This window comes from Oculina patagonica, chromosome 1 (assembly GCF_052425735.1).
Source record: "Oculina patagonica isolate OP01 chromosome 1, crgOcupat, whole genome shotgun sequence".
Taxonomy (NCBI): domain Eukaryota; kingdom Metazoa; phylum Cnidaria; class Anthozoa; order Scleractinia; family Oculinidae; genus Oculina; species Oculina patagonica.
Genome location: NC_135758.1, coordinates 33,332,624 through 33,358,529, shown reverse-complemented (window position 1 = coordinate 33,358,529; position 25,906 = coordinate 33,332,624). Strand labels below are relative to the sequence as shown.

At 37.6% G+C, this 25,906-nt stretch overlaps 1 protein-coding gene, 1 long non-coding RNA gene and 1 pseudogene across 3 annotated transcripts in view; all 3 read right to left on the bottom strand.

Annotated features, from left to right (window-relative positions):
• Positions 1-2,772: 2,772 nt before the first annotated feature.
• On the bottom strand, positions 2,773-3,833 carry LOC144665403 (uncharacterized). The gene is made up of 3 exons (XR_013572921.1): positions 3,658-3,833; positions 3,260-3,354; positions 2,773-2,928 (listed from the first exon to the last, which is right to left on the bottom strand). It is a non-coding gene; the product is annotated as an uncharacterized LOC144665403 (long non-coding RNA).
• A 1,028-nt stretch (positions 3,834-4,861) lies between these two features.
• Positions 4,862-12,230, bottom strand: LOC144646626 (NADPH-dependent diflavin oxidoreductase 1-like; annotated as a pseudogene). Its single transcript, XR_013569459.1, has 10 exons — positions 12,084-12,230; positions 10,409-10,625; positions 9,455-9,627; positions 8,858-8,905; positions 8,365-8,472; positions 7,536-7,767; positions 7,110-7,127; positions 6,551-6,669; positions 6,124-6,218; positions 4,862-5,284 (listed from the first exon to the last, which is right to left on the bottom strand). The product of XR_013569459.1 is annotated as an NADPH-dependent diflavin oxidoreductase 1-like (transcript).
• Positions 12,231-13,826: 1,596 nt separating this feature from the next.
• The window catches only part of LOC144665386 (E3 ubiquitin-protein ligase rnf213-alpha-like), a 64,193-nt gene continuing 52,113 nt past the window's right edge, over positions 13,827-25,906 (bottom strand). Inside the window, 12 exon segments of the mRNA XM_078526639.1 lie at positions 13,827-14,074; positions 16,452-16,621; positions 19,428-19,517; positions 20,220-20,420; positions 21,356-21,430; positions 21,559-21,766; positions 22,595-22,772; positions 23,500-23,583; positions 24,129-24,270; positions 24,551-24,750; positions 25,228-25,285; positions 25,396-25,487. Of these exon segments, the coding sequence (XP_078382765.1) occupies positions 13,906-14,074; positions 16,452-16,621; positions 19,428-19,517; positions 20,220-20,420; positions 21,356-21,430; positions 21,559-21,766; positions 22,595-22,772; positions 23,500-23,583; positions 24,129-24,270; positions 24,551-24,750; positions 25,228-25,285; positions 25,396-25,487 (1,667 nt within the window). The 3' untranslated portion in view covers positions 13,827-13,905.

Here is a 25,906-nt window from a genome sequence, read left to right as displayed (position 1 = left end):
ATTATTATGCCAATCAGTAGAGATCTGTATCAAAAGTTAATGAATACTAATTAGCTGAGCAGGAGTTTGTATCAAAAGTTAATTCTATTGATTGATTTGTATGGGGGTTTACAGCTGTGTACATGTGATCTGAATACTGTGCTGGGATTGGTTTGCACCCTCATGAATTATTAATGAATTTTACAAGGGATGATAAAAACGTTGGAAGCCGTGAAATGAACACATTGATTTCAGAGCAGCTAGGAATACATTTGCAAAGGCTCCCCGATGGACAAGGAAGAAGACGACTATTTGAAATTTCCAACACAACTTTATATGGAAATTCAGGATGATATCACAATATGCTCTGTGTTTTTTGAACAGCTGGCTCTCTGTTATTAAATGGATCTCTAAAACTAGAAACTTCCTATAACCGGTACATTGTACTCTAACTCAACTTTAACTATCATAAATGAATGTCTCCAGCGTCTTTAACGCGCTATTATTGTCAAACTAACATTTAACGTAAGAGGAATTTCTCAAATCTTGCGGACAGTTGTTAGTTGTATTTCACTCAGTATTAGTAATTTATTCATCTTGAGCGAGTGTACATAAATAATGTATGAGAAATTACCATGCGGCACAAAAATGCAAACCGCTGACCATGGGGTGAGTGCCCCGCTAATTTCCCCGGTCCGGGATGCGAAGACCGTGATTTCTGGCGCATCCCCCGCATAGTGGGGGACCAAAATGGAGTGAATCTGAAGTGAAAGCCCCGCTTTTGCCCCGCTCATGCCCGAGGGGGGGGGGGGATTTCAAATGACTGGTGCATAATTTGTTCGAGACAACATGTTTACGGCTCGCTTTTTTTTTCCAACAGTTTAGCGTAGCAAAGCCCATTTTGATAACATAATTACATAAGGTTTTTAAAAATTCGGGCTGAAGTTGGACAAGTTGGGAACTTTGTATCGAAGTTCGCAATTTGATTCGCAAACTCGCAACCTATTTGGCAACTTCGTAACAAACTTTCCAATTTCCCAACGAACTTCGCAAAGCGGGCGGCAAAAGTAATGACAGCATTATTCTTGAAATCTGCTTTGAGCAAATGTTTTATGTAATTTTTACTACGGTCAGGAAAGCTAGCCTCTCCAAACGTACGCTCGAATAAGACGAATAACAAGTTAGTGTTGGGCCTTTTGCTCACGGCCGGTGTGTGCGTTGTAGGCAGGCGAGCGTTACGAAAAATGTTTTTAATCCAGGGTTAATTCACAACTCGACGATTCCGCCTCCTTCTAATTATCTAAAATCTTCGAACGAAATCGCTCACTACAACTGTGTCAACTGCAATTTGATTGGTTCTAATAGTACCTGAAATCTGATTGGTGTGACAAACACACATACCTCACTGACCCACTGACTGATTACAGGGACACGACAACTAAGAGCTATTTTTGAAAAAATAACTCAAAAATAATTCATCATTTTCAAGTGAATTTTTTTTAAATTTGAAAGAAATAGTTCTCAAGGGTAACATGACATGGTCTGAAATGGGACAACAGACAAACTGAGACAAAAATTCTACGAAGCGGTTTGAGAGCCACCTTAAAGTTTAAGGTGGCTCTCAAACCGCTTCATAGAATTTTTTTTAACTTTGCAAAAAGTTGTATCTTAACATGCTGATCAATGTTCAATAATAAAAAATGGGGTCACCTAGTTTTTGAGTTATAAGCACTTAAAGCCAAAATAAAGGGTGTTTTTAAACAGGTAATACTGTTGCTATAGTAACCAGTGACGTCATGAAAATAACCACAACATATTCACCAATCATTGGGCATTAATGTCATACCGATCAACTGATAAAGATTTGTAGTACTGACACTAACACTTTTTGCCCTAAAGTTTCCTTTCCCTCCTTGTCTTTGTACAACAAGTTGTCAGCCGTCTTCTTACCCTAACCCCCCAAGAGGCGGGCACTTCAGACTATTTAAGTCCCGTTATGAAAAAAAAAACGTCAAGGGACTTGTCCCACACTGCAGTCCCATTGTCAATGTGTCCACAGTACAGAGCATTGTTTTCCACAAAAGTCGGCACACAGGAAGGTTCAAGTCCCTGGGATAAAAGCTGAATTAATTTTATTACCATGATCTATTTTTAAGCGATGGCGTGACATCGCTTTATGCCATCGAACGAACGGTTCGGTTTGTCTGTTTGGCCCGATTGAACAGAAAATCAACTTTAATTAATTTAACAAGAAATCGCCGCGTAAACACAAAAGTAATATACTTCCGTGCAGTTAGAATGGAACACTACAATGTATAAACGAAAGAGACTAATTATACATGATGGGGTCTATTAGATTTAGTTGACAGAAATTTTTAATTCTTATAATACAAAGGGACACTGTGAGCAAGAGACCGTTTGACCTTTCTCACAGCTTAAAAGCTTGCTCGCGCGTATCGTATGTCGTTTATCCGTGATATCACACTACAGTATAACGCAATATTTGTTGAGACAACATAGGGAAATCTAAAAAAAGTATAAAAATATAAAATAAAATATTACTGTTGTTCAATTGAGAAAATCTACGAAGAAAATGTATTATTTGCATCCTTAGTCTGTGAATTCATAACAGGTATACAATCACTAACAAGCTTCTTATGTTTTGCAGTTGGATCACAGTTTTTTTCACACACAAGGTGTCAGCTACTTTTCTTTACTTTAAGTTTTTCCTCAAAATTATGTAAGACCCCTTGTGAAACGCCATCGCTTCTGCATGCATCGCGTGCCATTTTTTATGTCTGTCATGACCAGGTTTCGCTCTGAAAATGTCTTGTACTTTCTATAAATGTTTTAAGAAATTCCTCTGCTTTTGTTTTGTCCATTTTTCCTTCTTTCATAAATATTTCAACAAGAGCTTCAGTGACATCGGTGGGCATTCTTTGCGAATTTCTACAGAAAAATAAACAAAGCAAAATGAAAAAAAATGTAATGGCGTACGAAAAAGATTATTTTTTCATTATTCGCGACGAAAAAGAGAGAGGTGTTTTCGTTATTACATGTATGATTTGCGCGCTCTGTTCGTGCTTGCCTTTGTCCAGTTTTCATGTACGATTTAATGCTGCAAACGTACGAAAATAGGCAAACAATACAGCTTTGTAATAGAACTTACAACAGAAATATGTATATCAGTAGTTATACTGACTATGCGATAGGTAGGCTCACTGTTCTTGCTAAAATTGAGATTCTAATTGTGAATAGATGAAAGAACAACTCATCATACCCCGCTATATAACACCATCCTTGTTTATGAGAAAGCAGATTCCAGACAAGAGAGCTATTCTCCAATAACCTATGCTGAACGTAGATCTTATCTTCCTGTTGACAAGAAGATAAACAGTTGTCGAATGGTAAGCGAACAAAACAAACAAACACTTGCTTTAACCAACGTAATTGGTGTGCTAAACAAAACAAATGAATAAATAAACAAGGAGATGTTGATCACTTAAATGTTACGTCTGACAATTTACTTCACTGACAGTTCTCTCTACTTTGAATAACAGTTATTTCCTAGTCCAATAAAAGACCTTTTTGAAATAATTATTCAGATTCAGGTAATTATGTATCTGCATTAAATTCGTTTTTTCGTAATTTACGATTTCTGAAGTATCTAATACGTACCTGATCTCTTAAGAAAGCAGTGAACAGCTTTAAACTGCCATTTTCGATAAGAAGATGCCACTGATCTCGGAAAAAGAAATATTTGTTGCTATTCCTACAGCCAAAGAACAACACACAGTCTGCAAGAAATAAGACACCGAGGATAACGAAATCAAATCATTACAAGGGATCGGATTATTCAGTAATTACAATGCTGTTACAATGACTATTAATAACCTGAAAACAAACCTATCAGTCAACAGGTCACCAATACGGGAAAATACAATTAACCAGTCACAATTTAAAGCAAAAACACGTGACTGGTGGCAAGCGCGAAAAAGTTGACTGGCTTTCACTTTATATGCTGTCGTTATTATGTTTATGAGGTCAATTACTAGAATAGACAATGACGTCACGAAAGATCGCCCAATTACCAGCCAGTATACTATGGCTGCGGTCACATCTACGACGTAACTAAAGTTTAATTAACAACATTTCCGTCGTCTCAGTTCAGATGATCGCGTCATTGGACAGTGCCTTTAGACTGAGCCACGATTCCTGTGTCCTACATTTCTTCATCCCTGGAACCGTTTAGTGGGGTCGACTGCACTTGCAACCCAATTGATGGTAGGTTCTAGTTGTTTCTGTTCGATCGGTACACAACAAAGTATGGGGGCAGGGATAGAATTTTTGTACTCATTACAAGCATTACTTAAGTGACCCTTCCTAACACACCATATTTGTTGACCAGCCCCCTTTAAAGCCATAGCTTTTGGCATTCCCCCCCCCCCCCCCCACTCCCCCGAAAAATAAATAAATAAATCCCACCAGCCACCCAACTACCTTATAAAAATAAACGGTCGTTAAAAATCACATCACTGCCCGAAGAGAGTAGGTGACATATACCCGGTAATGTGGTCTAGCCTGTTCACATGTACTCAGGGCTCGGGTGGGTGGGGTGAAATCATTACTGTACTGATAGCGGCTTTTTCACGCTGCCGTCCAATCTCACTCCTGACTTGAATTGTAAAGCGCATTTGAGCATATGCATGGGAAATGTGCTATATAAAAATGCATTATTATAATCATTTTTCGGAGAGCTGCAGATGTAGAGCTAAAGGAATACAGTACACTTTCTGCCTTAGCCGAACAATGCAGAGTTTACTGAATAGATTTATTCTGGTTAAAGCAATTCGGATTCCCTTTTTCCGGAAAACAAAAAAAGGAATAAAACCTTTTGCCCTAAATTTTCCTTGTCTCTTTGTACAACAAGAAGTCTGAGGTGTCAGCCGTCTAAACCCCCGAGAGCCGGGCAGTTCAGATTATAGAAGTCCCCATTATGAAAACACTTCAAGGGACTCGTCCTGCAAAGCATCCCATTGTGTTTACAGTAAAAAGGACTTGTTATACAAAGGTCGGCACACAGGAAGGACAATGTTCCTGAGATAAGAGTTGAGTTTAATTTTATTATCATGATTTATTTTTATGTCTAGCTTATGTCTATTATGACCAGGTTTCGCTCTGAAAATGTCTTGTACTTTCTAATGTTTTAAGAAATTCCTCCGCTTCCGTTCTGTCCGTTTTTCCTTCTTTCATAAATATTTCAACAAGAGCTTCAGTGACATCGGTGGGCATTCTTTGCGAATTTCTACAGAAAAACAAATAAAGCAAATTATAAAAAATGTTACGGCGTACGAAAAAGATTATTTTCTCATTATTCGCGACGACAAAGTGAGAGGTGTTTTCGTTATTACATGTATGATTTGCGCGCTTTGTTCGTGCTTGCCTTTGTCCAGTTTTCAAGTACGATTTAATGCTGCAAACCTATGAAAACAGGCATACTAAATTATTCTTACTTATTTTCGCGAGTACTAATTTTCGTAATTTCCGCGATTTCAAAATAATCGCGAAATTTAGTACGCGCGAATTTAACATTGCGCGAAATTTGACCACGCGAAAATTAATACATTATTGTATATCATAAGAACAAAAATTTTAATTGTTTGGAAAGGAAACTATGTACCTTTAAAAATATCTTTTCGTCTTGTTTTTGACTAGCACTCTTCCTCTGATTACTGTTTCGCTCTTGTAAATTGGCTAAAACCTCTTTAGTACAGTCACTAAAGTTTCCGTTGGCAGGCTTCTTGTAGTTACATTGAGCAGACTTTTGTACGTTTCCAGTAGTTACCTAGTCTGATCACTGACGGCTGCTCCATAAAACACTGACAAAATCGCGAAATTTAATACACTTTTTCTTAAATTTTTCTTGCATCGCGAAAATTGATACTCGCGAATTTTGGCTCTCGAACTTTCGCGAAATTAATTACGCGCGAAAATTAGTAAGAATAAGGTATACAGCTTCGTAATAGAACTTACAACAGAAATATGTATATCAGTAGTAATACTGACTATGCGATAGGTAGGCTCACTGTTCTTGCTAAAATTGAGATTCTAATTGTGAATAGATGAAAGAACAACTCATCATACCCCGCTATATAACACCATCCTTGTTTATGAGAAAGCAGATTCCAAACAAGAGAGCTATTCTCCAATAACCTATGCTGAACGTAGATCTTATCTTCCTGTTGACAAGAAGATAAACAGTTATCAGACGGTAAGCGAACAAAACAAGCACTTGAACGCGTGGTTTTTTTTACATGCTGACCTTAAATACAGAACTGATCAGCATACGAGATGGTGATCGCAATTGACATGCAAAACAAAACAGACAAATAAATAAACAAGGAAATGTTGAGCACCAGAACGATTCATCTGATAATTTACTTTACTGACAGTTTTCTCCACTTTGAATAACAGTTATTTCCTGGCCCAATAACAAACCTTTCTGAAATCATTATTCAGATTTAGGTAATCATGTATCTAATTTAAGATTTTTGAACTATCTGATACGTACCTGATCTCGTGAGAAAGCAGTGAACAGCTTTAAACTGCCATTTTCGATAAGAAGATGCCACTGATCACGGAAAAAGAAATCTTTGTTGCTATTCCTACATCCAAAGAACAACACACAGTCTGTAAGAAATAAGACACCGAGCATAACGAAATCAAATCATTGCAAGGGATCGGATTGTTCAGTAGTTAACACTGTTACAGTGACTATTAACAATCTGAAAACAAACCTATCAGTCAACAGGTCACCAATGAGGAAAAATACAATTAACCAATCACAATTTAAAGCAAAGACACGTGACTGGCGGCAAGCGCGAAAAAGTTGACTGGCTAAAGAAGTAACACTGTTTTCACTTTGACTGGTCAAAGCCCGCTGATTACCCATGGATATCCGTTTCAAAAAGGCGCGAGATTTGGAGGAGGAAACAGGATCAAACATGTAAGACTAACGCAGTTTACGTGAAAAAATTTTCTTTTAGTTTTCTATTTCTTATCTCCTTGACTTGATTCTCACTAACTATGATCTGTCCTTTAAAGCTACATTCAACTGCATACGAAAAGACGGATAAGTACCAGTCTCTCTCTTTTTCTCTTGAAAATTTTTTTCTTTTAGTTTTCTATTTCTTATCTCCTTGACTTGATCCTCACTAAATCACAGCAAATAGACTGAAATGAGTAGCCATTAACAAATCGCTCTTCCTAACTGTGTTAATTGTTTCTTTAGTAAGACTATACGCTGACCTGTTTTGATGTGGTTCAACTTATGAACGGATATTGTGGCTTTCCTGATGCTTTATCAAATCAAAATCAAATCAAATCAAATTTTATTTATGCACGTGACACATAGGAGTACATACAGTTCTCGTTAAAATGTGTACGTGTGTAAAAATAAACAATTTATATAAATAGAAATAAAAAAGTTTAAAATGTCTAAAACGTTAAAAATTATCATTAATATTTAGCCAATCAGAGAGCGCGTATAATCTAACCTGTGAAATAAATGTGATATTTGCTCGTACCTGGACCTATCATGACAATGGGTGAGTCTAAAGCCTTGGGAAATGATATTGTGCCTTTCTGTACCCACACAGGGACGCGTAAATCCTTGTTTGACGGATCCAGAGAAGCCAGCCACGTTGAACAAAGGCCTCTTCTCGGTTTGAACAGTTTGGTTTTGTAATTTACAACAGCCACCAGTAATTGAACTTCATCTGGGTGAGCCTGTCATAGAAACGTTAGGATTGGTTTAGTGTTCAGCGCTGGGTAAACACTGCTTCTAAATGATAACATTCTGAGAGCAAAACATTTTCGAAATTTGCATCATTTTATACGTAACTGTACACACACACGTGTTCTAAACTATGGCATTGATCAAAACAATTTGGACAAATTGTTGGGGTAAATGTATGAGGGCTTTTAATAACACCCAAAAAACAGTTATGTCCAAATTACAATCCACTTAACATCTTTTCAATTATTAACCATGCTCTCTTCCCAATGGAATTTTGTCATTTATCGAGTACTCTTTTTCATGTCTAACAAATCGACCCCTTATTGTTGGGGTTCGTGTGGTCGAGGAACATTTCAAAGCTTATGGAAATCATGCAAAAAGTTGATTTCGGCGTCCCTTAAAAGAACAATTTAGACGTCCTCACGAAATCGTAATATAATCGTCTACTGGTTTATAGCTTCATGGGCATTTGTACGAATAAGGCCTGCAATGTGAGTGAAAAGAGCTTCTGCATAACATCGCCCTCTGCACGCATTGCGGCCTAGATGGTTGCGAGCTGCGAGCTGCGAGCTGCGAGCTGCACCTACCATGAGCGAGGAAGCTATAGAAAACGCTCGCGACTGAATCGGCGGAATCAGGTCAAGTAAATACTCGAATGGGATGTTCGCACTGGCAGATGGAAAGTCTTGAAGAACCTACAAACAAAATATAGCAGTAAACTTCTGGCCCCGATTGTTCAAAAGATGGATAACGCTATCCACCGGATAAATCACTACCTAGTGAACAATGTAGTATGTTTTGTCGACACTGGGTAGTGATCAGATTTATTCTGTGGATATAGCGTTGTCTTTCTGTTCTGGTTATGTGGAATTCACTTCAGTAACAGGAAAAACAACATGCAGTTAAGTAACCTCCCCCAATTTGCAAGATCCAGCCGTTGGTGCAGTTACGTATCGTTTTCTATGTAGGCATTCCTCGTCGTACAGAGCTGAGACTGCAACTATTTAAGGAGTTTTCACTTATGGTTAGCGGGTCCTTGGTTTTAATTATGAAACGCCGTCATTGTGAACACAAGCCTACCTCTAAAGTAGTTCTTTTTGGTCTGTAGCAATACGAATAAAGTTCTTCCTGAAAGAGTTCAAGTGATGTATAACATTATTTTGAGATATCTACGTTTTCGATACGTTTGTGAAAACCACAAAGAGAAACCCCTTAAAAATGTACGTAACACTACTGACATGATAAATAAAAATCCATTTAAAAAAAACGTCCGGCAATGACAACTAAACAAAGTCGTGATAAGTTCGTATAATGTGTTCGTCCGGTTGAGAGTAGTTCCGAAAAAAACTGTTGTTGGGGACTGACGTTTCGACAACCTGAGCGGAAGTCAACTTCAGAGTCAGGAAATGGTGATGAGTTGTGTTATTGGGTGAAGAACGCGTGAGGCAATTGGCGGTGGGTAAAATGTTAAAAACGGAGAGCACACTGGATACAAAATCTTTCCCGTTATTCCGCTCCCCAGTCGCCTCCTTTTCCCGCCCGCTTTGGACGTATGTATTTCCTACAATCATAGAGCTTGAGGCAAGTTGAATTCCAACCTATACTATCCAACGTAAGCACATTAGCCACTTACACTGAATTGTTCGATGGCTTCTACAGAATTAAGCTAAAATGCACCTGTCCCTCTGCAGAGCAGAACTCCTGTAGTTTTTCCTTTTCAAGGTCTGAGGTGGTGAAGTGTGAAAGAAGTTCAAAGAAGTACCTCCTGGGGACACCTTGAATGTCCAGATAATGTTCCACAAGGTGCTGAATGGAGCAGGGACGAGGAAGCTGATGAGCAATGGGAATATCTGGGAAATGATATTCACAGTTAGAACATAGTTTGCGTCCGTTACAAATTTATGATGTCGTATCGAAGACGTATGAAGAATACGTATCGAAGGCGTAAATTATTCTTGTGAATATTCTCAGATTATAGCCTATGATTTTCGATTTTGAGCTGTATGCCATTCATATCATTATTTATTACATGTACCGTTCATCGAACTGTCATTGGCATCGAGCCTTTGCCCAGAGCAGGTTTTTATCGTTTTATTAAGTGGCACGTTTTGCCGTTAAGGTTAAGAGAAAGTAAGAATTTAGATGGTTTAGTTAAAAACATAACATGTATTGTAATTACAAATTTAAAACACACAAAATTATATTATTTTCAAAATCTCAGCCTCGGGTTTATTCTTAAAATATTCCCTCAGTATTCTTATAAAATGAAAAAAAAAATCTTATAGAAAAAAGGAGTCATTTCACTACGGAAACACACGTTGGTGATGCACATCGAAACAGTCTTAGCATAATGCTACATTTTGAAAGAGTACTTGACTCTGTATGTTTGCTCGATTTTGTAGGTTCTTCTTGCGTTATGAGATACCGGTACCAAGGAAGTATATTAAAGATGACATAGATGAGTATAATAACGTTGACATAATTAAGATGATGATGATTACGGGTGACAAAGATGATGATGGTAAAATGTAAAGATAGGGATCATGAGGATTATTGAGCACTGGTAAGGACCACGAGAAGTACCATAATGATGATAACAACGTGTAACAGACAGTGACGAGTAAGACTCACCTGGGTCATTCTGTTCAAGAGCGAACTTCTTTTCTGGTTCCAGTGCTAAATGAGCAATAAAATCTTAAACAACATCAGCTAGATTACTGGGCTGTACCATCAGGACATCACCTGGAGAATGACTACAAAAACATAAACAGCGAAATAATTTCCTTAAAACATGTCTAAACACTGCTTTGCTACCCCTTCTCTCGAACGGGTTAAAAAAATAAGATTTCTAAGGTTTAAACTTTTTTACCTGTCTGCTGTCATTAATAGTTTGTATACTTTGTATGTAATTTTTTAGCCTTAACGTGATTTATCATATATATAGCGAGAATTTTAAGCAATAAACCTTGCAAATAGAATTCTATATTTGCTATATTTCACATTTGAAAAAAGCGATACGTCCAATCAGCTTCGCGTATAGCTTTCTTCACATGTGAAAAATATAGTACGACTCAACCAATCACAGCGCCAGAATTCAAATGGTTTCCAACGAGGTTGAGAAAGCGAGCGGCAAGTTTGCTCCCGACGGCAGTTTATGTTTTGAAAACATGGCTACACGTTTTCTTCCTTTACAAAAGTTTGCCTTTTAAGAACTTAATGGAAATGCAAGCCAACAGAAACACGCTAAGCAAAACCTAAAGAATACAGCAGTGATATAAATCATTCTTCAAAGGCGAAGTGAAGACAGGCGAAGGCGAAGTGTCGATAAGTGAAAGCGAAGGCAAGACTTTCATCGGAACTAACAACACATCCGCGGACTTTCTAAGAATATTCAGGCACTTTTGGGATCGTCTTGGTTAAGTAAACTGCATTTTTAATCTGGATTTACGTGGTAATTATTGTTTAATTAACCGACTCGCTGTGTTGTCACAATTTGTTCACAATTCGCCAGTTGATTCGCCAGTAGTTTATTCGCTTGTGGCAAAGTTTCCTCGATGCGATACGAAGTTTTTAGCGTAAATCTGCGTAAATGTAACGCACTGTGTTTATTTAAATAAAGTTTTTGTCTAGAAGAGTTTGTCGCCAGTAATTTTTCTTCTTTACAAGTATATTATTGAAATAGCGAATTCGCTTGTAAAGCTATGTGCATTTGCAGCTTTGTTTTCTCGCGCCGTTAACTGCAGCTGTTGTATATGTCAAAGGTTTAAACTGTAAAAATCGGCGTAAAGTGTTCAATGGTTGAATTCTCGTTATATATATAATAAACAAATTACAGCATAGAAAGTGCTTTGTACGGATTTATATTCACTCGTTGCAAAACTTTGGAAAACTCACTCGTTCGCTACGCTCACTCGTTCGTTTTCCCAAAGTTTTGCAACTCGTGAATATAAATTCGTACGGCGCACTTTCTATGAAGTAATCTATATTTATCGCCCCTGAACGATCGTGTTTTTGATTAAGTAAGGTGTATCAGTTTTCTTCATGCTTATGACACCCCAGTCAAACAGGTGACTAAGGCTGTAGCTTTAGGTGCAAATGTTGCTTTGAAAGTAACATTGCGGTATCCTTATGACGAAAAGCTGACGTGACAAGTTTGGGATAACTTCCTTAGCAGATGCTGTTTGAGCACATCACGGAAAGATTGGAAGAGCGTAAGGGAAGGAGGCGCTAAGGTTACTTCTGCTGAAGTTCCTTCTTCTACAATAGAAAATTTTTCAGGACAAAATCAGGTTTAGCTGAGACCTACAATTGTTTCTCCCAATAGTTGTTTGTTACAACCCTCCAGTTTTCTATGCGTATAAGTAAAGCATATAACATCTGCAAATTTCTCTTCAAAATCAGATTCATTTGATGTCTTAGTTTTGTTACCTTCAATTACAAATGTCCTGAGCATCTATTTGTGTCGAGGAAAACTGTTCATTTGTCCATTGTTTTAGCCTTACATGTAGCTTCAAGGTTGGGATCAACATTACAGAAATTGGTTGGTAGTTGTAGCTAAAATTGCAGACTCCACTGATTTTCTATGAATTTCTGTGGGATATTGTATACCTCATTCCAGAACCTTTTATATCAAATTGAACCAGCCGCACATCCTGCCAGTGATCTGCTGCAGTCACTCGATTGTTTGAAATTAACCTTGCATGGAACGGATGTCTTCTGCATGGTGTTGAATTAGATGTGACTGTAATGAACACAAAGTAAAGTAAAGTGGAAAGAAAAGGGAAGTGGAAAACTGGTAAACAAAACTGTTTTAAATTTAAAGTACAGTGCAAGCAGAAGTCCCTTGCCAGTGTCACACAGAATGGATAGCAACGCATGCTGTGCTTGTTTCCACATGACTGAAGAGAAAGAACGTGCAAATTCGCGTTTGACATGTCGCCCTCTTATTGGTATTCAGCAAGTGCAGTAGCTCTCTACTTCTACCCATACTACCTTTCGGTCTTGTCGCGTGCACCTTTGTGCTTTTTTCCGACAACCTTTCTTGAATTAGCTGTAGATGTCACCGTCACAACACTTAACGGTAACTATTTTGAATAACCCTCCTTTACACACCATATTTCTTGTCCACCCCCTTTTTCTTCTAAAGCCATACTTTTTGGCATGTGCCGCCCTACCCCCTCCCCCCCCCCCACCTAAGTCATGTAGAAAAAAAGAAAAACGCAAGACCAACTCCTCGATCGCCTTAACGACTACCATCCCAGCATTAAGTTAAAAACTCCCGACCATCAAATTGACAAATGCAAAGGCTTTAGCCTTACCTTGAGTTTAAAACGTTCGGTTTTATTTTGTAACCTAATTTTTACTATAATATAATTATCTATATGTCTAAATTGCTAAACAAAAATACAACAGGATCAAGATTTTGCAAGCCGATGGGCAAAAACATCGATAGTCAACCAGTAATGCGTTGTTCATAATTAATACATTCAAGACGGTTAACAGACAGAACTTCAAAAGCGCCATAACAAACTCGACTGTCTCTTTCCGAAATGTTTAAAGGAAACTCGTCGCGAGTTTGGGTAAGATTAAATTCAGTAAAGGCACAATGACAGTTAATTTATGCTTTTCTATCAATTATTGGAAAACGTTCTAAACATACATTGATAACTACTCACGGTTACAAAAAATAAAATAGTCTTTGGAGTCAACAAAAACCAAACAGACCAACAGCGTTTCATTTATCATTTTTCTGTTTTTAAAGAAACCAAATAACCAAAAAAGGCAATGGATTACATTAGCTTGCCAAACTACATGTAGGCACCTAAATTCATTCGCAACTCGCTGTTTTAATCAGTATAAGCACACTACAAAAGACTGGTATGGAATTTGCACAATGAATACGTCATCTAACCTAATTTTAAGAGGAGTACATCTAGCTATCCAGTCACTGATAAACATAACTATTAACTAAACAATTGCTAGAAATGCTACAATTATCTGTATTATAACATAACAAAATGGCTGATTGACTGAAATAAAGGACATTTGTTTGCCCTATTTCCTGGAAAAGGTTGTGTCAGTTCCGTCAAACAGGCTGCACCAGTTTCTCGAACTTTGAGTACGGCTCCTCAAGCAGAAGCTGACAGACGTTCTTTGTGAAAGTCATCACTTAGTTGGACAGCGGAGTTCCACACCGCTTTTACATGCGCCATTTTGATATTATCGGGAATATTCTCTGTTCCAGGAATTTGTTCTAAGCCTTTTTCTGCCAAGCACAGCTCCAAGTACTCGCCAAAACTGCAAGAAATTTGCATTAGATATCTGTATTCTGTTCGGAAATGTTGTTGATTCAACATACCAAAGTAGAAATTAACAGTCGCATATAGCACAGGAAGAGAAAGCTTAATTAATACTAAGAGATCAGGTAGAAAAAGTATCGCAGATGCTGTTTAGACTAGTCGCGAGATCTTTGCTGGGGAGAAAATATTTCATGATGTACCCAAATAGCGTCGGCATAGGAGGCCTCTTGTGCCCATGCCCTTCCGAAACAAATGGTTTATTGGATTATTTTTTCAAAATACCTCTTTAGTCGGCGCGATGTTCCGTGACTCAGTCAGTCAGTGGTTCAGTGGGTCAGTGAAGTATGTTTGTTTGTCACACCAATCAGATTTCAGGTACTATCAGAACCAATCAAATTGCAGTTTATAAAGGCGAAGTAATCTGACGAAATTATTTGTCGCAGCGTGTCGCAGTTCGTTTTCGTTGAAAGAATAATTGGTGAGTTGTGAATTATCATGAATTTGAAACGTATTCGTAGTTTGCGAATCAAATTGTGAGCTTCGATACAAAGTTCCCAACTTCGGCCCGAATTAATAAAATCCTTATGTAGTTATGTTATCAAAAAGGGCTTTGCTACGCTAAACTGTTGGAAACAAATGTCACAAAAATAAAAAAACTTTTATGTTCAGCGAGCCGTAAACATGTTGTCTCGAACACATTACTGTCTTCCCTGTCGCATCGCGTCGCGTCGGCTTCGATTAAAATCAATTTTACATTTGGGTAAACCATCCAGTTTCATCCGGTTTACAAACGCAGAAGACTTGAAATTGAAGACAGTGAAGATTATGCCTCACAGAAATCGTTAAATATGTGTTTTCATACAAAAAAGTAAAAATTTGACCAAATTTCTACATGCATGATATTTATTTATCGGCAAATCACTTGCGTGATCGCTGATGCGAAACGTTGTCTTGCACTTCAAGCTACTTTCCTTAACAAATTCTAAAATCTTCGAGTTCAGAAATCGCCATGACTTTCGAGCAACATGTCTTGTTTGTCCTCAACTACCAAACTTGGAAAGTTCAGTCGTGCCGAAGTCGGGAAATTTGTATCGATGTTTGCAATTTGATTCGCAAACTCGCACCGAAATTGGCAACTTCATAACAAAGTTTCCAATTTCCCAACAAACTTCGCAAAGCGGGCGGCCAAAGTAAAATGAAATCAACTGTAAAAAATTTCGTTCAAACATTGAACCGGTACAAGTATCTTTACTGTTAAAAGCAACTACGATCGATAGCAAAAACAGAATAAGAGCGTGCCATTTCGTGACAACTTGATAACTCAATTAGTTCTTGTTTGTTGAATAGAATTTACGTTGTGAATGAACGAAAATCTTTGTTGAACAGTTTTGACAGGAAACAAATACTCCAGGTGTACTGCGCTTTAAAGAACTTTTCTGAAGAGAGTGGGTTTTTTATTTGACTCGTTTATTTCTTCGTTTATTATAGTACTTTTCGTTCAATGTCTATATGAAGACGTGGCTTTTTCGAGAAAAACAAGGGTATCGTGTTACGTTCGTTTAAAAAAAACAAAGGTGTCATGTTACAAAAGTGAGAAAAACAACGGTATCATGCTACAGTGTTTAGCAAAAAGCCAAAAGTATTCCGTAACAAACAAAAGAAACCCGTTACGGTTGCTACAAAGCTAGCAACAAAATAACCGCTTTAAACTGAATAAGAACGTGCCATTTTGTGACATTTTGACAATTGAATTAGTTTTGTTTTTTTTATTATATGATGAAAATTTCCGCATTAAATAAAACAGTTCTGATGTATCAAAATGCATGTAAAAATAATTTTTTGTTTGCAAGCAAACTTTGTGCAAAAAAGTGACTCCGTGGGGCGCCATACACAAATAGCTCAACCCATGGCATAAACCATCCCAACAGGACAATCACCCAGTTTCACCTCAAGCCACCCCATAAATTGAAAAAATAACTCCTGCACGCTTAGCGTGCCTATGTTTGTATACACCTAATTGAAGAGACGTTGACCATGTAAAAAGCAGAAAACATGAACGATATGATCCAATGATATTCTGGGTAGACAGACTTGGTAAGCTAGTAATATTCCTTTTATTGATAATCAAGTTGTTGTTTTTTGAGAGCAAAGCAGGATTTATATGACCTGTCTTATTATAATGTTTATTCTGTCACAGACGACGGTTGTTTTTCCGATTTTCCAGTAAACATTTGCGCCGCATCGTTCATGGTTTATGCTCGTCATGGGTCAACGATTCTTCAATCAGGTAATAACTGTTTGTTTTTTACGAGTATATCAGTTTGTATATCACAGTACACTAAAATGTAAAGATAGTTCTTAGCTTAAAGCCTTACCTCATCGTTGAAATGTTTTCACCATCTTTTTTGACATTCAGAAGAATCATTTCCAGGAGTTGTGGTAAAAACAAGTCCACGTCGATTTTACGCAACACGCGATTAAGGTGCGCCTGGTCGCTTGATCCCAGTTTTTCCTTGAAAACTTCAGGCATTTGCTCAAATGGCTCCTAAAGAAGTTCGAGAAAGTGATTTGTTAATTACGGTTTGTCTAGCGAACCCAAACTAGCTTTTATTTGTCTTAATAATTATTTTTATTACAACGTGATGGAAGCCAACTTGATGGATGCCAATTTTTTATTACAACTTTCATGGAAGGTCATAACGTGATTTAAGCTTTTTTCAGCGTCCCATTTTTTTTTTATCCACCTCTAAATAAGTCACCCTATCTACACCCTATCTACCCACCTACCCAACATAGCCAAGACAAATTTATAAACAGGAAAACAATTATTGAGGCCAATACATGTTTAAGAGTCATCTGCCCACCACATTATCTTCTTTTTTATACATTACAGTCTCATACATCTACCATCATGTACCCTTGATGACTTATGATTTGGATATAATGGCGTTTAGCACAAGAGTAGAGCGGTTTTCAATTGAGTATCCTAAATACAAAACCAACTTCAACAACCAATCACAGCAACACAAACAACACAATGAAAGAAAATACAAGTTATCGGCGCGTGAACCCACACGTGACCAAGTCGCGATTGATTTTGTTTTCGCAGCTGATAGGTGGCGCGATTTTTTTGGACGAATAGTAAGCTCAGCAAAGCAAAACCAAAGAAACTCTTATTACCTTCGAAAATTGCAACAAATTGCATTATTAAGGAGACTAAAGCTAATTATTATAAAACCAATATTGACTCAAACTCTGGCAACCCTCGTGCAATCTGGAAAACATTAAATGAATTAATGGGTCGTAATGCCAAAAGCAGCGGTATTAATAGCATTAAGATTGATAGTGTTGCAGTCACCGACTCGCAACAAATTTGTGAGCTAATGAACTCTCATTTCACTTCTGTTGGAACTAAGCTTGCTTCATCGTTGTCCAACTCTGATTATAGCTTTGTTGACTATCTAAAGTCAGTTGATTGTGATTTTAAATTACAGTCCATTACAGCTAAGTGCGTTTTCGACCTAATAAACAAATTAGATGTTGCCAAGGCAACTGGATTAGATGGCATAACTAGTAAATTATTAAAGGAGGCTGCTCCTGTAATATCGCATTCTTTATGCTTAATTTTCAATGCTTCTATAACGAGTGGTATCTTCCCTGATCAGTGGAAGTATGCTAAAGTCTCCCCAATACATAAGAAAGATAACACTGATGATCTCAACAATTATAGACCTATATCGGTCATTTCTGTTATTGCTAAGCTTTTTGAAAGAATCATCTATAATCAGCTATATGATTACCTTAAGGTAAATTCCCTTTTATCAAATTGCCAGTCTGGGTTTCGTTCCCTGTATTCTACTCTTACTTCGTTATTAGATGCTACTAATGAATGGTTCTTCAATATTGACAATGGTCTCTTAAACTCTGTTGTCTTTCTTGATTTAGCCAAGGCATTTGACACAGTTGACCACAGCATTTTGCTTGCCAAATTAGAGATGTATGGTATCTCTGGAACAGCGCATCAATGGTTTCACTCATATCTTTCTAATCGCAAGCAAAAATGCTACTTAAATGGCTGTCTATCAGAGTTCTCAGATATCCCTTGTGGTGTTCCTCAAGGATCTATCCTCGGCCCTCTGTTGTTTTTATTATACATCAATGATTTACCCAATTGCTTAAATTTCTCAGCCCCAAGAATGTTTGCAGATGACACTAATTTAACCATTTCTGGTAAAAATTATTTTGAATTACAGAATGGTACAAATCATGATTTGGAAAATATTAGACAGTGGCTCTTAGCAAACAAACTGAGTTTAAACACCACTAAAACAGAATTTTTAATTATTGGCTCTAATTACAATCTTGCCAACCTTGGCTATTCTCCTGAGATCAGATTAGGTGATACAAGTATAAAACGTGTCTACTCTGCTAAATCTCTTGGTGTTTATATTGATGATCGTTTATCATGGTCCACTCATATTAACCATGTGGCAAAAAAGGTCTCATCTGCAATCGGGGGCTTGAGACAAATAAGGCAATTCGTTAATGATGATACTCTTATAACTATTTATAATTCCCTTATCCAGCCATCTTTTGACTATTGTGATTTGGTATGGGATAATTTATCTAAAGGTCTAGCAACCAGATTACAAAAATTACAGAATAGGGCTGGTAGGGTTATTTTAAGGGCTACCTATGATGTAAGCTCAAAGGATGTTTTAAAGGAACTTGGGTGGTCTGATCTTAAAACCCGAAGAGCTAAGCATAAGGCCACTCAAATGTTTAAAATTTCTACTGGTGAAGCCCCATCCTATTTAACTGACAGATTTTGCAAAGTCGAGGCAAGAAATCCTTACAATATTAGGAACAGTGAATTAAATATTAATTTACCATTACCGAAAACTGTTTTTTTAAAAAAGAGTTTTCTTTATGCTGGTCCTAAATTGTGGAATTCCTTGCCTAATTCAATTAAGTCAGCTAAATCTCTTGCAGCCTTTAAAAGAGGACTGGAAGATATTGACTTTGATATGTTACTATCTTCTTATTGATAGCTTGTCCCACTCTAATATTTATGTGTTATTTAACTCTATTTAAATTTTTAAATCTCACTCGGCTTTCATGAAAACCAATGTAATTGATGGAATTCCGAGGTTAAATAAAGTATCACTCACACTCACTCACTCACACTCAATTGAAACAGCTCTAACCTTGTTGACTGTCTGTCTAAGTAAACAATTAACCGGAGACAGCTATATTTTAAGTTTTGGTTAGTACATGGTCAGATTTTTTTAAAGATAAGACAGAGGTCAGATCCAATACCTCATAGTGTACCAAAGTTAATGCAGTCTAACCTGTTTGTTCCTGGACTTGATTTTCGCTCTCTCTAGAGCCATGAGTCGCCATAATGCCAAGGTATGGGTCAGGTTGCAGTGTTGCTCTGCCTGTAAACAAAATATCACCATACAACATTGGCGCACGAAAAATAGATAGCAGGTCACAACAGTGAAGCCCAATCAGAGACTACAGAGTTACAACAACAGAGGTGCTCGAGAAGGAGCAAATCTTACTAATTCATGATATTGTCCGACTGTAATGTAAGATACAAATGAAATTTATTTTCCTTCTATTTTCAATACATGGCTAGAATACAGAATCTTCTATAAATTTCCTATAAATCAGGTAGACGTCTTGTCTACCCAGAACAATACATTGATTAACCTTTTTTTTATCCGGGATAGCTAATATCAGCATTTACATAAAAATAACTGAATTGGTTTTCAGAAGGCTGTCTGCCCCCATCATGTGGCAAAACATTGTGCGGACTACGCTTTCCATTATTTAGCATGGACGTCTTGAGATTTACAGCTTACGCGTGGAGCCAAAATCCAGGAGTCGATTCATTCGTAAATTAACCTTATGCACGAGAACTGATTTAGAATGAAATTGTTTCTCCTTAAGAGTGTGTTAACAATTTAGTTTGCGTAGACGTTCACAAGATGGGATCTGATAGTTTATTTCAAAAGTCTGACACTAAGCCTAATAACTTGTTACTTATGCAAACGATGGTTTGTCTTGACTCAAGAAGAATCCCCTTTCGGGCAAAAGGCTTTAGATTCAGGTTTAGCGTTCGATACGGCACTTACTGATGGGCTCTTGAGGCCGCGTTCTTTGGGTAACTTTAGTACTTCATGTAAGTACCATTTTAAAGGTTTCTCCGGTTGGCCACCTGACGAAGCAAGAAAGCCAATGGCAATATCCAATGACGACAAAACATCGCAGACATCAGTCAAGGAAGAGCGGAAGTCGACGATAATCTGGCCTTCGATGACGCGAGAAATAGGTTCCTGCAGGGAAAGGAAAAAACAGTAGAAACGCACCTTAGGTAAAACGGACGGAAAGCATCTCATCTACCCAAACATGTCATCTACTTAACCGTTATAATAAGCTCCTTAAACGATTGAGGTCTGACATGGCGGTCGCTTAAAACCACAGCGAACTACGATTCGCACTTATAATTACGTCGGCGTTCAAGTTACTTGCGTCTCCATTTTTACACTTCCACACAAAAACGATAGAGCTTCCTCTTCCTGGGTGTGTTGCACTATGCACTAAAAGAGGGTATACTTTCAAAATCAGTATGTGTTTACAAACGTAAAGGTGTTAGTGTGGACAGGGTCTTCGTTGTCATTTTTAAGGTGGATCAAAATAATTTCCTGCCGTTTTCAGCACCTTAAATACTACTCAATACTACGACTCTCTTTCAGTTGACGCAACAATTATGGTATCAAACAGATACCCAATTATTGGTGAACAGGTTGTGATTATTTTCTTGTCATTACAAGTTCCTACAGCAACGGAATAACCTGTTAAAACACTCTTTATATTAGCTATAAGTGCCTATAGCTCAAAAACGAGTTCGGTGACCCACTTTTTTTATTATTGGATTATAATCAACAGCATAAAATGCATGATTCTTTTCTGGGTTCAGAGCCACTTTAAGGTGGCTCTGAACCCATATACAGTTTTTGTTTAAACTTAGCGAAAAGTTGCACCTTGTCGTGCTGATCAAAATTTAATAATCTTTTAATAAAGGGTGTTTTTACAAGGTTATGATGTTGCTATGGTAACCTATTGTGTTATAACAATCATTGAGCATTTGTTTGACACCACGACTGTAGCAATAACAGATAAAGAGTAGTTATAATGAACCATCAAAGTATTGGAAAGTGCTGGGAACTGTAGCCAGCCACCTTAAACAAGAAAACCATAAACTTCTTACCTGGGGAATTTTTTCAGCAAGAGACGCGAACACGGCATCGTCACGCGTGTCTCGACTGAAAGCAAATCGCTCTTCCTAAAGTGAACCAAGAAAATCGTAAAAAAATCGCATGTATTAACTTGGTAAAGCAAAACTAATAAAAGTAAAGTTTCACCAAATAAAATATTCAATAATGTAACTTAAACATGTTGATAACAACCTACCTTGAACTCAACGAACGGTTTTCCCCGTAGAAACCTGTCAATCAGCTGTCTCTCCAGAGCCGCCCAGTCATAATGAACTAAAGTCTCCTGTCCCACCTCCAGAGAGTAGTTACAATGCGCCAGGATGAGGGGCAGCAGGTCCCTCTCAGGATCATAAGCTATCAGATGTGACATGGTCACCTCCGTCACGGAAACACGTTCTAGGGCGCTTCAAACGAAACATTTAAATGTAAAGAGAAGGAATTGAAAAATAAATGAAATGTCAATCGAACGGTAATTCCTATAAGCATAAGAACGCGCACAATTCAGTGAACCAATCAAAATTAAACTCGAAGCAAATACATGTAGCCGGCACGAAACGCGGGAAAATGTTTGTGAGTAAGTCACGATTTTTGGTTTACTTCTGATTGGTGAAAGAAGCGCGAGTTTTTCAAACCAATCATATACAAGACTTGCAACCAAAACCAAAGCAAACGCGAATTACTTTTGGCACTCAACAAAAAACCGCTATTCTGGGTTGTGAAAAATTGCTCTAGTTTTAGTTGATCTTTTTGTGTGACAAATAATTCTGAAATGAGGACATGGTTCAGAAATACTACAAATATTTATTTCACTTTACTTATCATTTTGTCTCTAGTCTCGATGACACATCAAACAATTTAATGTCCCCTCTAAATGTCCCAGGATGTTTTCTTGTTCAGTACGCTCAATATACTGTAGCTTACTGGTTGGCAATAATAATGATAATAATAATAAAGATATTTTAACAGGGAGCCCACGTCACAAAAAGTGGTTTTCAGTACGGCCTTGCATAAAAAAAATACAAATATGATAAAAAATGATTAACAAGAAAGTTTAAAATAGAAGATGTAAAAAGTTAAATATGATGAGCGTGATTCGTTTCAGTGAGTCAGCCTTTGAAATTTAGATGGTAAACGTTTAATACCTTTTCCTGTGCCACCTCTCGAAGAAATATTTGCACCACCAGGAATTTAAACAAAACGTCGCGTAAGGACATAAGCGAATAATGACATACCTGTCTTGGCCAGTTGCACTACGATACGCTCCCAGAAACTCGTCATGCGTATTGACTAAGAAGAAGGTGAGCGATGTCGAACACACTCCCATCCCAGTGGTACTGGGCAGCAACATGGCGATTGGACAGTCGTTGTCCATGGTGGTATTACAAAGATCTTGTGGTACACGAAGGCGTCCTAGAAGACAAAAGAATAATTAAAGACAAGCTAAAAGCATTCACCAAATTCAACTCCGCCTGCGAAAGAACCCCAGTGAAGGGTTATGAGTTACGAGTATGCCACAAACCACAGTAAACTACAACAAAGAAAGGACTACAATAGACTTTTTAGAATTCATCTGCAACAGTAGATTGTCTTATATCACTTTGTTATACCCAAAAGACCGTACAGTCAAATACATCTGTGTTAGGATCAAGTGCCAGCCTAGTTTTTTACATTCAAAAAAGCAACAAAGTGAACAGTTAAAAAGTTCAGCAAGTTCTGTTCACGTGCACTGCTACCAGCTGAGCAAAGTGCAATGGTTTGGAAGTGTACTGAAGTTCACTGAACGCTTGTCATAATTTCGCGCCAAAAACGCGCGATCGATTGATACACTTTGTGCGTCGCTTCAATTGTACATTTTGTTACTCATGCAGTACATGCTTTTATCAACTAATTCAATCGGTAAAAAAATACCAAAACCTTTAAGGGTTGATGGTCCTAATTCATTCTTTTATTTTATTTTTTTTTGATTAGAAGATCATTGAAGAGAAGTGAAGTATTGAGTTAAAGTTTTAGCCATATCATGTTCGGATGAATTGACCACAGTTGTATCAGCACTACGTTATGAAAGTCGCTTACCATCGTTTTTCACGAATTATTTGCAGACTCCATGAATCAAGAAATGATTAAACAGTCAGCTTACCTTGATCACCAAGAAATGACCGGCAAGAATTCCATGCAATTTTGAAACTCTGGAACAAGTTATTGTACTCATCCTTGACTGATCCTAGCAAAAACGAACAAAATGTAGATATATTTCAGCGGACTCAGCTACATAACAGTCAGCATTTGCGTCACAATCTTTACTTCTTAACACAGGCATTTTCCAATGACCGACTGGTTAAATTTTTGTTAAATACGCACTGCTCATATTAGGCTTCGTTAATCTGATATGGCTTTCGAATACTCTTTAGTTTTGATGTATCTTTGTTTTAAAAGCTGAATCTGTAATCTGTAATCTGTGTTACAGTCGATAAGGCAGCGTTGGTACATGTATCACTCTGATACATACATGTTCCGTGGGCTAAACAGCCTCGAAAAAAGCACCGTAAGATTTGGGGAGAACAAGATGTGATGGTGAAAATAGCCACAGATAAACAAACTAACTAACTACCCAACTAACTTGACGACAAGTCGAGTTCACACGATCAGAGCGTAAAGCGGGGTCTTCTGCCAAATCAGAAACGAGATGTTAACGACTTTGAGAAAGTCTTAATTAAATCTTGATAGACAAGCAAAAAGTGAATAAATAAGCCTAACTGTTACGTGTACCTCTTGGAAGATCCTTTAGGAATTTGCGGATGGTATAGCCCTCGGCATCTGTTCTGTCAATTCTTCTGTGAAATCTGTCCATCAACAAACGCTGGAGACGAACAATGTCGGGGAGATACTGGACGAAACGCACCTTGTGTTCCTGTTTTTGTGGAAAAAAAAATATAGATTCTCTAGACCCCATTCTTTCACAATCGAATGGGAACGAGTAAGACCAGCCAACAAAATGCCGTTTAAAATTTTTTTTTCTAGCACCACGAAAATTGATCAACAACATACGCTTGTCCTTTTGGGTCATTACCGTTTGGAAATAGAAATAAAGCTCAAACGAAAAGAGCAACAAAAACGATGTCTAGTTTACCGTCTTTCCTCGCAGATACAACTATCATATACTAAGAAATGTGTTTGAACATTGGCTGTACCTGTTTAAGGAAAGCATCCAGCAATTTGTACCGTTCCTCTCCACCAGAAAGAACTTCCTGTTGGAATGAGTTTCCCAGTTGTTCCACAGTGATTTGCCGTCGGTACTTCCAAAGGGCCCTCGACATGGGCCTTACGCCCTGGGTTAAGTCCTCTACATGCGCATCAAACTCGTACACTTGTCGCACTAACGGATCACTTCCTGTAGATCACAGATGGGAATAAGGAAGACAAACCAAAATTACCACAGGATAGGATGCTAGATCATATAAACAATATCGAACAATCGACAACAGATAAGATCAGGAGAGAATGCTGTTAAGCACGCATTTGCCAACTTCGAGCAGGAGTTTAAAACTGCCATCCTTTTCTTCTTTGTTCAGACTATGGTGACAGTTGCGTTAACATGCAAATGCCTTGACGAACTGATAAATTGATCGTTAACGACCAATGAATCAATAAAAAGATTTGTCAAAACACTTAAGCAAGGCTGGCTGCATTTAAAGCAAGAGAAAACAGAAGTTTTTTAATACTGTTTTAATGCCTTATTGCGATTATAAAAATGCCAGGTTATCAACATGTTTATTGAAACTAATATATATCATTCTTCTCCGATAAAGCGTTTAGTTGAAAGTCGTTGTAACTACAGTTTACTGTTTTACAACTTGAAATTTCTTACCAAATCTCTCGTCTTCCATCAAAAGCCTCGAAGCCTTCTGTAGATTCTGGTCAAGATGCTAACATGAATTACATAGAATAACGGCATTAGAAATAGTTATTCATAACATAAGACAATATAATAAAGGAATAAAAGAAGCAAAGCAAAATTACCAAAATGAGTACATACCGTGATGACAGGAAAAAGAATGACGGAACAGAAATCTGTCTCCCAGCTCATGCGACTATTACGGCTTTGAAGGCGCATGTCATGTGCGTTTTCTAAAGATAATAAAGGGGAATGAAAAATAAACATACACCCGCACACATACCTAAACTGAGAAATAATCTGTCTGGGTGCATTGATAAAAAATAACACTATCTACTACAATATATTTAACTTTTTTAATATACTCAGTACATTATCATTCGAAGTGAAACTTGTATCGGTTGCACATAATTAGTGTAAGGCCCGGTTCAGACGCCGTACTTTTCATGAGCCGAACTCAATTTGAATTTGGACCGACCCAATCTGACAAAGTAAATGGCGCTGGATTGGCCACACTCTCAGAAGAGAATGTAACAATGTGACAAGACAAGCCTTGCACTACCACCCACAGGGAAAGAGGAAAGTTGAACGACCAAGGAGCAATTGGAAGCGATCCATGCTGCAGGAGTTGGAAGGAGTAGGCTACTCCTGG